Here is a 13863-nt window from a genome sequence, read left to right as displayed (position 1 = left end):
CATATTTGAGACAAAATAATAAAAAAATATTATTATTTTATTATTATTAATTTTTTGCTAAAATCATTTTTTTATATGTATATTTTGCAATTAGCATCTACTACATACATTTGACATTAAAAATACAAATGCAATAATAAAAAAATATAATTTTTTTATATATTATATTAAAAATATAATAAAATGAAAAAAAATATATAATATATTAAAATAATAAAATGAATGTGCAAGTGAAAGTTTATTGTGTTGTTGAAGAAGGGAGAAAATAAAAAGATTGTGAGAGAGAGTGGGAGGAGAGAGAAATAATGATTAAAATATGTTTTGTGGAATAAATAGTAGTTTTAGATAAGCATTGTTCATAACTAGCTAAATATTTGGATATGCATAAGTCAATATAAAGGATTTTAGGGTCATGTTATGTAAATATGACTTTACACACATATATATATATACATAGACCAATGTGGATGCTCAATTGGTATACGAGAAAAAAAATTATAAAATAAAATAAAATTCTAGGCTTTTGCGACCTCAAAGCTTGAGAAAAAAAAAAAAAAAAAGAGAGACGGTGAGAAGGGAGATTTTCTTTGTTAAGAGGGCCAAAGGGAGTAATTTAGATTTTCATCCCATTCTTTTTAAAAAAGATAAAGTTTATTATTAAAAAAATTAATGAGTAATATTAGATAAAATTATAATGAGTAATATGTTACAAGTGGGGACAAGTTAGGGTGATGATACCCTTACTATCCAACTACTACTTGTTTATTACTCAAGCTTACGTGACTTTATTTTTTTTCTGTCTTGTTTTCTGCTCTTCTGCTCTACCTTTTATCATAAGTTTTATATCTGACTATCAGAGATTCAAATTTCTTGGCTTCAAGAACATTCCTCTCAGTCTCTCTATCTCTTTTGAGACTCAAATCTCTGTATCAGTTTCATTTTCCTTTTAAAATTCAAAACTACAATCTCAAACTCTTAACATTTTCACACCTCTCTTCTCTATCGTAAACCAGGCAGAGCCTCCTCTCCATCACAGAAGGGCAAAAAGCAGAGCTGAAGAAAAAAATAAAGCCGTGTAGGTTTGGATAGTAAGTAGGTAATAATGGGGTAGTAAGAGTATACATGTTATGGTGACCAAAAGTGAAGACACGTCACACCTTTTATTTTTTTTCTTAAACAGACGTCACACACCTTTTAAAAAGTTTAAAATATATAAAATAAAAAAAGTAAGGAGAGATGAGAAAAGTTTTTATTTCAAGAGTAATATCACTCTTTCTATTATTTAGTTTGAATTACCATATTATAAAATCGGTTTTCTTTTTACATAAAGTTATAAAATAATCATAAATTAAAATAATATTAGATATAATTATAAATTATATATGCCATGTACTCATTTTAGAAAATAGTTGTGTTACACAGAAACTCCACACTCTTACATACCACTTAAAAATATGTAATTTTATTTTTTTATCCTTAAATTTCATATTTCAATTCAATATGAAATATGATGGTAAAAAAGCAAAATAATATGTTTTTAAGTGGTGTACTGGATATTAAGCTTATGTCTAAAATTTTTCTTTAAAAAAAGGTGAAATTCACCATTAAAAAATTAATTTTTTTCATATAAATCTCATATTTACTTTTTTTTTTAAAAGAGTACGTGACGTTTATGCACTTTATGACTATAAATATCATTTATCAAATTAAGGCCTAATTTGGGTACACATATATTTTCAGGTAGGGTAATGATAGACTTATAATCCATTTACCATCACTTTATGGCTCTTAGTGTATTTGTTTTTTTTTTCTTTTAAGTATTTTTTTAATATCTTTAATCATTAAAAAAATTTAAAAAATATACAATTTTATTAATAATAATTTTCTTAACCATTAAGTAAAAAAAAATTTAAAAATTAAAAAGAATAATAGAAGAGTAGTAGAAGAGTGGTAAGACTATCATTATTCTCACCTCACTATTATTCATTATTTTATTATTACTTTTTATATATTATTTACTACTATTTAATATTATATCATTACGTTTTCATTACTATTCATAAAATATTTCACTAGTCACTATCCAAACGTAACCCAAGTATCAGATAAAACAGAACATGTAATATCCAAATAGAAGGTCTAAACTACATGACTTATACTTCAAAAAGATTAGTAGTTAATTATATAATTAAAATCTTATTAAAATTTTATAAAAAGTAAAAAATTTTTTCTTTTCAAATAACGTGAGATCTTATATACCACTGTATCTTATGAGCTATCACATAATACGTTGCTCACCACGTAATGTCCACGTATCGAGACTTGACATTGATTCGTTACCAGTAAAGAAATTGAATAAAGAAATGAAGTTATTTTCACGTACGAGGTGAATGTAGAATTGCCACCGACACCGATACGAGTGTCGTTCGGTTGGCTCCGGGAGTCGACGTTTGAGTTTTGAGTCTTGACCCCTGCTTCATAGATCCCACGAATCCGGGACTCCATGAAAGATCGTATTCCTCGCTCTCTCTTCTTTAGTAAAAGTAATACCACAACACATTGCAGATTGATTAAAATATATTTCAGTTTAAAATTAAAAAATATGATTGATTTTACTACGAAAAATGGTGACTCTTATTCATTTTAATTACATAGATTTTTTATTGAGAAAATAAACAGACGAGAGGCATTTATATATTGATCATAATTGGTATATTTAATAAGATATATTTCATTTATTTATATTAAAAATATATTTAACAGAAATTCACCTGATAAAAACCAAAACTCAAAACAGCAGGAAAAGTTATTACAGTAAAAGAGGATCTGAAAGTGACGCCAATCAGACGTTCTCTCTTTTCCCTCAAACTGAGCAGTTACATCCCACTATCCCAGCTATAATTCTTTCACTCTCACAGCCAAAACTCCCCTCTCAAAATCAAACTCAACGATAGTTGTCATTTTTTTAAAAATTTTAAAGCAAATATGGGATCCCATTGAAGCTCTAATGCGAGTTTCCCCCGTCTAATCCAGGCACCATTTGAGGCAAAACCTGTAAAAATGTCTTCCAAAAAGCAAGCACTTTTCATATCCTCCCTCGTAATACTCTGGTACTCCTCCAACATCGGTGTCCTCCTCCTGAACAAGTTCTTGCTCTCAAATTATGGCTTCAGGTTCCCAATTTTCCTCACAATGTGCCACATGTCGGCATGTGCCATCCTCAGCTACTTTTCCATCGTTTTCCTCAAGCTTGTGCCCATCCAGGCCATTAAATCTCGCTCCCAGTTCCTCAAGATTGCGACTTTGAGCGTTGTGTTTTGTGGGTCTGTTGTGGGTGGGAACATCTCCCTCAGGTACCTCGCGGTGTCATTTAACCAGGCTGTCGGAGCCACGACGCCGTTCTTCACGGCGCTGTTTGCGTTTATGGTTACCCTTAAGAGGGAGGCTTGGGTCACGTACGCTGCTCTTGTTCCAGTTGTTGCTGGAGTTGTGATTGCTAGTGGGGTATGTTTTTTGTTTGTTCGATCATTTTTGTTATTCACGATTTGTTTGATTTCATTACTAGCTAAATATTTTGTTGGGCTAGATGATCTTAATTCGTTCCGTATACAAATTTTGTGATTGTTTTTTAAACTAAGACAATGTATTTAACTTTATGGTTGTTTTATTAATTAATGCAGTTTAACATTTAGGTTTCAGTCATGCCATAAATGCCAGTCCAGATCTGGATCTATAATTACTTCAAGATTAAAGACGTTTTCCGTGACCTACATAGTGTAATACGACACATGGAGGGGAAGATCTCAGCATTTACAAGAGAGATTTTGATAGATAGGATCCTGGATAAAAAGAAATATTATAGATTAAGCAATAGAATAACTGATTTTGGAATGTGGGTAACGACATTGCAATGGGTAGATTGATATGGGGATGCCACCAAGGATGGCAAGGTTATCGGCTCCAAAGCTTGTGTATGATGTACTTGTTGGATATCTGAGATGGAAAAAAAACGTTTGGTTTTGGTAGGGGTATCCTAACATATATCTTAGTGTGTTGTAGTTGAAATCGAACAACAGAATTGAGTTTCTTATTGACTGCATAGATTTTGTATCAGAAAGATCAGACTGGTATAGCACGTGAATGTCAAAATACTCAGAAAACCAAGAGAAACCAAGAGTTCTTTTCCGAAAAATGATTCTGTTTTGAATCCCCGATTCATCGTCGTTCATTCCATCTATATACCAAGGTACGTGCTATACATGGAGTCTAACTAATTCCTAAAAATCAGCATCTATATATGGTAACATAATCTATACAGCTAATAGCTAATATCGTATACGGTAACATCCCCCCTCAAATTGATGCTGGTAAGTCAACTAGCAACAATTTGCCAACAAGAAATTGATGCCGTTGTCGAGTCATAGCTTTGGTGAAGACATCAGCCACTTGGAGATCAGAAGAGATGTGAGGAAGAGATATCACCCGCCGTTCCAAGGTGTCTCGAATAGAATGACAATCAACCTCAATGTGCTTGGTGCGTTCATGGAAAACGGGATTGGTGGCAATCTGAATAGCACTAGTGTTATCAGCATGAAGAGGGGTAGAAGTAGTCTGAGGAAACCCAAGCTCCTCAAGAAGACCGCGTAACCATACAATTTCAGAACAAGCAGTAGACATAGCACGATACTCTGCCTCAGTAGAGGATTTAGACACACGATCTTGTTTCTTGCATCTCCAAGAAATTAAGGCATCACCTAAAAACATACACCAACCCGTAGTAGATCGACGTGTATCTGGACACCCAGCCCAATCAGCATCACTATAGGCAACAAGTTGAAGTGAGGAGCCGGTAGGAAAGAATAACCCACGAGTAGGTGAACCTCGAAGATAGCGGATGATGCGTCGAACGGCAGCAAGATGGAGATGCCGAGGAGAAGACATAAACTGACTAACCTGATGAACAGCATAGGAGATATCAGGTCGAGTAGTGGTCAAGTAGATAAGACTCCCAACCAGGCGCCGATAGAGAGTAGGATCATTCAAAAGATCCCCTTCATCTTTCCTGTATTTGACATTGACCTCCATAGGAGTATCAACAGAAGAAGTGTCCTCCAAACCAGCCAAAGTGATAAGATCTTGAATGTACTTATGCTGGTTCACGAAAATACCACTGGCCTGATGATGAACTTCCAATCCTAAGAAGTATGTGAGCTGGCCAAGATCTTTCATATGGAAAGTTGCATGTAACAGCTGCTGAAGCTTAGTAATCAAACCACAGTCAGTGCCAGTAATGATAATATCATCCACATAAACCAAGAGAATGACTATACCCGATGCAGATGTGTGGAGGAAGAGAGAAGAATCATACTGACTTTGTGTAAAACTGAATGAAAGAATTGTACTGCGAAACTTCTCAAACCAAGCCCGGGGTGCCTGTTTGAGCCCATACAAGGAACGCCGTAGCTTACAAACATTATGAGAAGAAGAAGTAATCATACCAGAGGGGAGCTTCATGTAAATCTCCTCTTGGAGATCACCATGAAGAAAGGCGTTCTTCACATCCATCTGATGCAGTTGCCACGACTGTGAAGCGGCAATAGCTAAGATGGTTCGAACCGTGGTCATTTTGGCAACAGGAGCAAATGTTTCCTCATAATCAACCCCATATTCCTGCTTGTTACCCAGAGCTACAAGGCGAGCTTTGTACCGGTCCAAAGAGCCGTCAGAGCGAAGTTTTACAGAGAAAACCCATTTACTCCCAATAGGTTTGACTGTAGGAGGACAAGGAACAATATCCCAAGTGTGATTCTCCTCAAGTGCTTGAAGTTCTATTTGCATTGTATTTTGCCAACACTCATGTTCCATGGCCTGTTTGTAGCAAGAAGGAATGGAAATAGAGGATAAAGTAGCGACAAGAGAGACAGGAGAATAGAAACCATACCAATCAGGAGGTCGAGAAGTACGAGTAGACCGACGAAGAGTGGTGGAAGCAGGAGCAGGAGCAAGAGCAGAAGCGGGATCAGGTGTCGGGTTATGATCGGGAGGGGGCGCTGAGGAAGTGGAACTAGACTCATGTCGACTACGTCTTCCATACACAAAACCAGGTTTAAACCTTTCCACACTTGTCGGGGAATCAGAAAAATTAGGCAAAAGAGATAAAGATGCAGATGGCGGCTCAAAATGAGATGGAAAGAAATATTGATTTTCAAAGAAAACCACATTCCTAGAAACCCTTATACGACGAGCATGAGGATCATAACAAACATAACCCTTTTGAGAAATAGCATAACCAAGAAAAGCACACTTAACAGACTGAGCAGTAAGTTTATGTCGTTCATGAGCAGGGAGATGCACAAAACACACGCAACCAAATGTACGAAGATCAGAATATAAAGGAGAATGACCAAACAACTTAAAGAAAGGAGAAACATGATTTAACGTAGGAGATGGTAAGCGATTGATCAAATGAACTGAAGTAGAAAGCGCCTCACACCAAAACCGAGGAGGAACAGATGATTCAAGTAAAAGAGTTCTTACCACATCAAGGAGGTGACGATTTTTTCTCTCAGCAACACCGTTTTGTTGCGGTGTTGAAGGACAAGAACGCTAAGAGATGATACCTTTGCTTTGGAGAAAAGTTTGAAACTCATTAGACATGTATTCACCTCCAGAATCAGATCGCAAGATCTTGATGCTGGCAGAGAATTGAGTCTCAAGAAGGGCAAGGAAGCGCTGAAAGACTGAAAAAACTTCTGCCTTAGCTCGGAGGAAGTAAACCCAAGTAAAACGACTAAAATCATCAATAAAAGTAACAAAGTACTTATAATGCGCATGAGAAACAACAGGTGCAATCCCCCAAACATCACTATGAATAATATCAAAACATTGTGAGGCACGAGATGCATGAGAAGGAAAAGGTAGAACTTTACTTTTGCCAAGTTTGCATGTTGTACAATCAAAAGAAAGATCAAGAGGAGAACATGCTTTATTGTCCAATAAACCAGAATTAAATAAAGTACGTAAAACATCTGAGTTTGGATGGCCTAGACGTCTATGCCACATCTTATTTCCAAGACTAACAGCATTACATGCAAAGGAAAGTAAAGGAAAACTAGGGATAAATGGGGAAGGTGAAACATTGAGAGGAAAGAGGCGTCCCACTTTAGGCCCCTTCGCGATCATCTTCCCGGACACTTGATCCTGCACAACACAACCAGAACGAGAGAAATTGACATTACAATTATTATCAACCAATTGACCAACAGAAAGAAGATTTGTGGAGAGAGCAGGAGACACAAAAACATCAGTGAAGGAAGAGGAAAGATCACCAACAGCACTGATAGGCAAAGAGCTGCCATCAGCGGTGTTAATTTTCAGATTTCCATCATACTTTTTGACATTAGAAAGGGGAACAACAGTATTGGTCATATGATTAGAAGCTCCAGAGTCAAAATACCAAGGTGTAGAAGAAACTTGACGATTACCTGAAAGCCCAAAAGCAGAAAAAGCAGAAATGATCATTTGTTGTACCATTTCAGGAGTGAGTGTGTTCGGGTTTGCTAAGGCTGTAGGAACAGGAATAGGAACAACCGGCGAGGCAGCAGGCAATGCAGCAGAACTAGAGGCACCAGTGGAGGCATGATAAGCAGTACCCTGCTTCCGTTCAGGTCGAATGGGACAAGCAGAAATGATATGACCTTGTTTCTTACAGTAGTTACAAAACTTCTTGGGACAATCCCGAGCAATATGACCAAAAGCTTTACAACTAAAACACTGGACAGCACGCATGTCTCTCCCCTTATGCCTCCCCTGTGCTGCATAAGCCACAGAAATAGGTACACTAGCAGGAGCCTGATATGCCATAGAAGCTTGAGTGAGTAAACGCTGCTCCTCACGAAGAAGTTCACTCAAACAAGCATCCAGAGATGGGACAGGAGCACGATTCATCAGATTAGACCGTGCAATTTCAAAATCGGGCCGTAGTTTCATCAAGAATTGATCTCGTTTGCTGGTTGCATGCACTGCTTGGACAGCAGAGAGAGCTGCAGCAGGAACATTAGCATAAACAATGTCCGAATAGTCAGCCCAAAGAGTTTGAAAACTAGAAAAATATTCCTCAATTGAGAGACTTCCTTGTGTGAAATTAGCCATCTCATACTCCAATTGAAAACGCCTAGCAGAGTTGTCTTGATTATAAACCGTATTGAGATAATTCCACATATCAGCAGCAGTTTTATAAGGCCTCAAATTGAGAACAAGATGAGGCTCAACTGAACTAAGGATCCAAGTCATAACTCGAGCATCCTTAATTTGCCACTTAGACAAAGCCTCGACATCTTGAGGTGCAGGAGTACTCCCATCTATATGACCCCACAACTCTTTTCCCATAACAAATAAACGAAATTGAAATTCCCATGCAGAGTAGTTCTTACCCGTGAATTTCACAGCAAATGATTCAAAAGACATTATGCCCGTAACTATTATAAAGTATAACAAAAATAATACCTGCCCACTCTTCCACTGAATATGCCAAGAGAAACACACGGTCACACCAAGTGCCGATAGTCTAAGAAACTGTCACCTACGGACCCACCACGCAACGTAGAGCACTAGCGCAGCCCACAGTATTAACAGCACCTGCCGAAGCTCCTCAGGAACTTCCGAGAAATAAATCCACCACAAAACCTTTCAAGCCCTTCATAAAACCTGCCGAAAGCTGCAAAAAAATCCTCCCTCTCGAGAACCACGACCACGACCACACTCACTGGCAGTGCCGAGAACCAAAAAAAATGCCAAAAAAAAAAAAATGGCGTAGCCCAACAACAACGAAGGGAGAAAACTCTGCAAAAAAACTCTACAACGTAGCCCCAAAACTCTGCAAAAAAACTCGCCGACAACCCACAAACAAGAGTCTGATCTCCAAGAACTAGAATCACCAAAAAAAAAAAAAAAAAAAAAAATCCCAGACAGTCCCGATGGTGGGAGAAAACTATCACCCACTAATTAAAAAAATGTTGCTGCCCTCAAATAACCTTGCTCTTGATACCATGTCAAAATACTCAGAAAACCAAGAGAAACCAAGAGTTCTTTTCCGAAAAATGATTCTGTTTTGAATCCCCGATTCATCGTCGTTCATTCCATCTATATACCAAGGTACGTGCTATACATGGAGTCTAACTAATTCCTAAAAATCAGCATCTATATATGGTAACATAATCTATACAGCTAATAGCTAATATCGTATACGGTAACAGTGAAGAACTGCTTATTGAAAAAAAAAAAAAAAGTAGTACGTGAAGAACTAGTGACTGTTGAGCTATACAGTGTAACTTTTAGCAATCATTCAAGAGATATGTACTGGATCGCAATTTTGAAATGGACACTGCTTTCTTCATCATCTATTTCTTTTTTTCCAGTTATTCCTGTAATTGACTGCAAAAGAGTGAAGCTCCTCATCACTTCTATTTCCTAATGTATTTTCATCTTGTTTTGGTGAAGTTATTAGAATTCTTGGTTTGTGGCAGGGTGAGCCAGGTTTCCATTTGTTTGGATTCATTATGTGCATAAGTGCAACTGCTGCAAGGGCCTTTAAGTCTGTTCTTCAGGGTATCCTACTTTCTTCTGAAGGGTAAATGCTTTGATCTATCATCTGATTGTTATTTCATCTAGATTCTCTTCCACAATTTATCTCTTAACTATCATCTACTATTTCACATCCATAAGGATGGAGTCGTTTTCCCTTTTTTCTGCTTTCCCTTGTCTTGTTGTCATTGTGTGTAATGTTAAGAATCTAATGCATGCCAGTTGATTTCTGTTTATGTATATCATGTACTAATATGGAAGAACACGGCATTCATAACTGTTCTGAATGAAAGGACTAGGGAAATCTGATCTGTGCTGTTAGTGAGGTAGATAAGGAACTCTTATGCCGAATTAAGCAAAATAATGCAACTAAGTTCTAGCCCTCATAATTTTGCTGTCTTTGGTATCTAGAAGAACATGCGATCATCATATATTGTTGTTCTTCAAATATTTTATTCAGCTTGATGCATGTATCGATATTTTTTATTTTCTTTCATGTTATTTCATCTGAGTCTAGAATCTGTCTACCTTTGATATCCAACTATACCGAATATTTCTCTGAAAGAGTCATATCCGTTTTGAATACCATACTTTTGTGGAATCCGATTCATCTTTGACACTCCAAGCGGCCCTGTACATCTGTCATAAGGAGGTGATGGATTTAGTTAATTGGATAGACTGCTCCACTCATATTGAGGTAATCTGGAACAAGTTAATCAAGGTTGCAGCAGTTCTTGCAATGACTCAAGTAATCTACTTTGTGCATGGGACTGCCATATTTTAGTTCTGCTCTTATTTGTAACATATATGTAACATCAGGTTTCTTTTTACTTTCTTCGTTTTTATGTTAGGATATACTTATTTCTTCATGCCATGATAAGTTGCATCAGATCAGGACGGGAATTACCATGTTCATATAGCTTGAAATCTTGAATGATGTATTTGAACTCCAACTTTAATACTCATGGTTTTACAAACCCTTACTTTTAACTGTTCTGTTCCTATTCATACCCTGCAACATATGGTATTGAAGAAGGAAGACGAAAACCAAACCCAGAAGCTTTTCATTTCCACTATGAAAGATATTATGAATAAGAGCCAAGGGTGTAAACAAATGTCAGGAACACTCTGTGTGGTGTGAAGAATGGCTGTTATTATTTCATTTTTATTGTCTCGATTTGTTGATTTTTCTTTGTCTTAATGTGAGCTCGTTTTGGAATTCGATGATTAATCTTTCCAGAATCAATTCCTACTTCTACAAGATACATTTATTCCCTTTAAGACCGTGGCATTTATAACTTTTATTTGTTTCTCCCCTGCTTGATTTTGTTCGCAATCGCTGTCATTTTTCTTCTTTTGTAATCTTTTCTTTGACCCAAAAAGAAATTTTTTGTTCTGTTTAGTGTCCACTGAAGTCTTGGTATGTTTTGTACTTAACAGGGAAAAGCTGAACTCAATGAATTTGCTGCTATACATGTCACCAATTGCAGTTCTAGTTTTGTTGCCTGCAACGCTTATAATGGAGCCCAATGTCTTAGAAGTTACTGTGTCGCTTGGAAAAGAGCATAAATATATGTGGCTGCTGCTTTTAATTAATTCAGTGTTGGCCTATTCTGCTAACTTGTCAAACTTCTTGGTGACAAAGCATACAAGTGCATTAACGCTTCAGGTTTGACCTATTTTATTCTTCATTATCCTTTTTTTTAAATATAGCCACTAAATTTTTTTATTTGCCGCATATAGATATGACAGTTTATCTAGCATCATGAATCTTACTTAAGTCCCTTCAGTTTACTGGCATAGCCACTGTCTACTTTCTGTTGATCACGATAAGTAATTCAATGATGTATATTCTCTATCTTCATTTCAAAACCACGTTAGAATGAAATGGAAACAATGGCTATGGGTGTTCCTTTTCATGAAACAGTTTTGGTTCACTCTAAGTTGAAGCCACATTCTTCAGGCAATAGGCAGATGATTTTTTATTTTATTTATTTATTATTATTTTTTTTTATGCACTTCATTGTTTTCTGGGTGTTTCTCCCGAATATACATGCTGTATCATATGGTTTCAACCCTTGAATGTAATACTCTCATCATCTAGCATTAGCAAAACCCTGCCTTGATGAGGGTTGCCAAGAAATTCAAGCCTATTACTTATGTGTTGTGTTGGTTGTTTTCCATTCCTCAAATCTTTCAACTTTTCTTTGTGGCTCCTTGGAATTATGCTGTGATCAGGTATTAGGAAATGCGAAAGGTGCCGTTGCGGTTGTTATCTCAATACTCTTGTTCAGAAATCCGGTCACCGCTGTGGGCATTGGAGGGTACACAATCACTGTTCTTGGGGTGATTTTCTATGGAGAAGCAAAGCGGAGGTTTAGATGAATGGAATGGTTTTGAACGGAGCAGTGAAATTGCACGGGCGTAGTTTCTTGTAGAATGTTGTTTTTTATTTAGAGTGTAATTTCACGTGGCCTTGTATTTATTTATTATTGTGTAGACTAACATATTCTTCGAATCATCCCATTCTGATTTATTGGTGAGTGACATCTCCTTCTTGTTTGTGCCATTTTTTTCCTTTTTTATTCAAATATTTTCTTTTATATATATATATATATATATATATATATATAACTTACAAATAAAGAAAGAGTGTTAAGTTCACAAAAAAAATTTACAAAAATAAAAGATGTATGTTGAGGAATAATTCTACATTGTCTGTAGATAAGGTTATGGGTATGTTTGTAAGGAATGAACAATTATTTATTGTTGAACTGGTTTTATGAGATGAGTTAAGCCCGTGAATTTCTTTATAATATTAGAGCCTATCACAGGGCAAAATGGGGACTACACTACTTATCCCGTGACAAGGATTATGAAAAATATTAGCTTACATGTGAGGGAGGGTGTTGAGAAAGAATCTCACATTGCTTGTGGATAGTCTTAAATATGTTTATAAGAAATGAACAATCATCTCTTGTTAAATAGGTTTTATGAGTAGGGGTGTTCATCCGGATTCCAATTTGGGTATACCCGGACCGGAACTCGAGTTTCAAACCCGGGCCGGGTTGATTCGGGTCAGACCCGGGCCGGAACCTGAAATTCGGGTTGTACTCGGTTTTTTTTTTTTTTTTAAAGTAAGTAAAAAAGTCTTTATTTTATTAATTTTTTTTCTAAGAAGTCAAGTTCACGAAACGTTTTAAAAATACTAAATGCATGTAAAACAAAAAAAAAAAACAAATCCAATATTCATCTATGTATGCATCACAATGTAGTCTACTACATATTATAGTATTTATAAATTACATTACCAAACATGAAATTACAAGAAATGAGTTACAAAATCAGTAGCACAGTCTTCCCATCAATGATTTAATCTCATACCAAATCATAGTCCATTGTCAATTCCTGCAGCCAAAAAATCAAAAAGCTCATTAACTAGTTTTGCATATTATGTTCAAATAGAATATTAAAAGAGAGTAAAGAAAATGAGTGTAAAAATTGATGATTTTATGGCCATGAGATCTGACATTATTTTAAAAGTTTAAATGGGGTTAATTATGATTTTCCTTCTTGAAGGATAGAAAATGGCACATGCAAGTTTCAAGAATTTTGTGCACAAGCTGGAATAAATTTGAAAAAGCAGAAGGCAAAAGTAACTGCACTGGGAACAAAACAAAAAGGAGAGTTTTACAATAAAAATGATATTTTTTAGAAAATGCAGGCATGGACTTGAATCAGCAGCATTCAGATAAGTATAAAAATTAAACATAACCAAAACATAAATGATAAAGAAGAAAAAATGAAAAAAACAGAGTTCTTCAACAAAAATCGTTGAACCCTTGAATCTACACATAACTCATAAGTATCGTAAACAAAATGTGGCAACACAGAACATAACAGACCCAAATAAACAAAGTATTGAAGAAATAAGTTTTTCTTCCATTGTTCTCAAAACTTCTATCATTCTTTTTCCTCCAAATCAACAAACCAGGTAGAGAGGCACAGTTCTAAAAGCTCCAAAACTAAATACTCTCTTCACTACCTTATTAATATAATCTATGCCATCTCCAAAAATCCAGACTTTAAGCTTAAAAGCAACTTATAAGACCCATATGCAGTTTAGGCACAGAGAATGAGAAGCAAGCACACAAAATCCATCTAAACAAACATTGAATGTCACCAATATCTCTCGTGTGTAGGTATAATTTTCTCCATAAACGCCCAATCCACACCAAGAAATAAAAATAACAAGATACACGTGCAATAACGCAAGGATAA

The 13863-nt window shown here is 35.9% G+C and overlaps 1 protein-coding gene across 1 annotated transcript; it reads left to right on the top strand.

Annotated features, from left to right (window-relative positions):
• Window positions 1-2752: 2752 nt before the first annotated feature.
• On the top strand, window positions 2753-12151 carry LOC121268411 (UDP-URONIC ACID TRANSPORTER 1). The gene is made up of 4 exons (XM_041172674.1): window positions 2753-3504; window positions 9525-9628; window positions 11023-11251; window positions 11821-12151. The coding sequence occupies exons 1-4, from the start codon at window positions 3061-3063 to the stop codon at window positions 11965-11967; spliced, it is 924 nt and encodes a 307-aa protein (XP_041028608.1). The 5' UTR covers window positions 2753-3060; the 3' UTR covers window positions 11968-12151.
• Window positions 12152-13863: the final 1712 nt, after the last annotated feature.

The sequence above is a fragment of the Juglans microcarpa x Juglans regia genome, chromosome 5S (genome assembly GCF_004785595.1).
Source record: "Juglans microcarpa x Juglans regia isolate MS1-56 chromosome 5S, Jm3101_v1.0, whole genome shotgun sequence".
In the NCBI taxonomy this organism is placed as follows: domain Eukaryota; kingdom Viridiplantae; phylum Streptophyta; class Magnoliopsida; order Fagales; family Juglandaceae; genus Juglans; species Juglans microcarpa x Juglans regia.
This window is presented reverse-complemented; position numbering and strand designations above follow the sequence as displayed.

Excerpts from the sequence above, each read along its gene's own strand:
- LOC121268411 (XM_041172674.1), top strand. The coding sequence starts at position 3,061 with ATGTCTTCCAAAAAGCAAGCACTTTTCATATCCTCCCTCGTAATACTC. Across the intron at positions 3,505-9,524 it reads GAGTTGTGATTGCTAGTGGG|GGTGAGCCAGGTTTCCATTT; the intron begins GTATGTTTTTTG and ends GGTTTGTGGCAG. Across the intron at positions 9,629-11,022 it reads ATCCTACTTTCTTCTGAAGG|GGAAAAGCTGAACTCAATGA; the intron begins GTAAATGCTTTG and ends TGTACTTAACAG.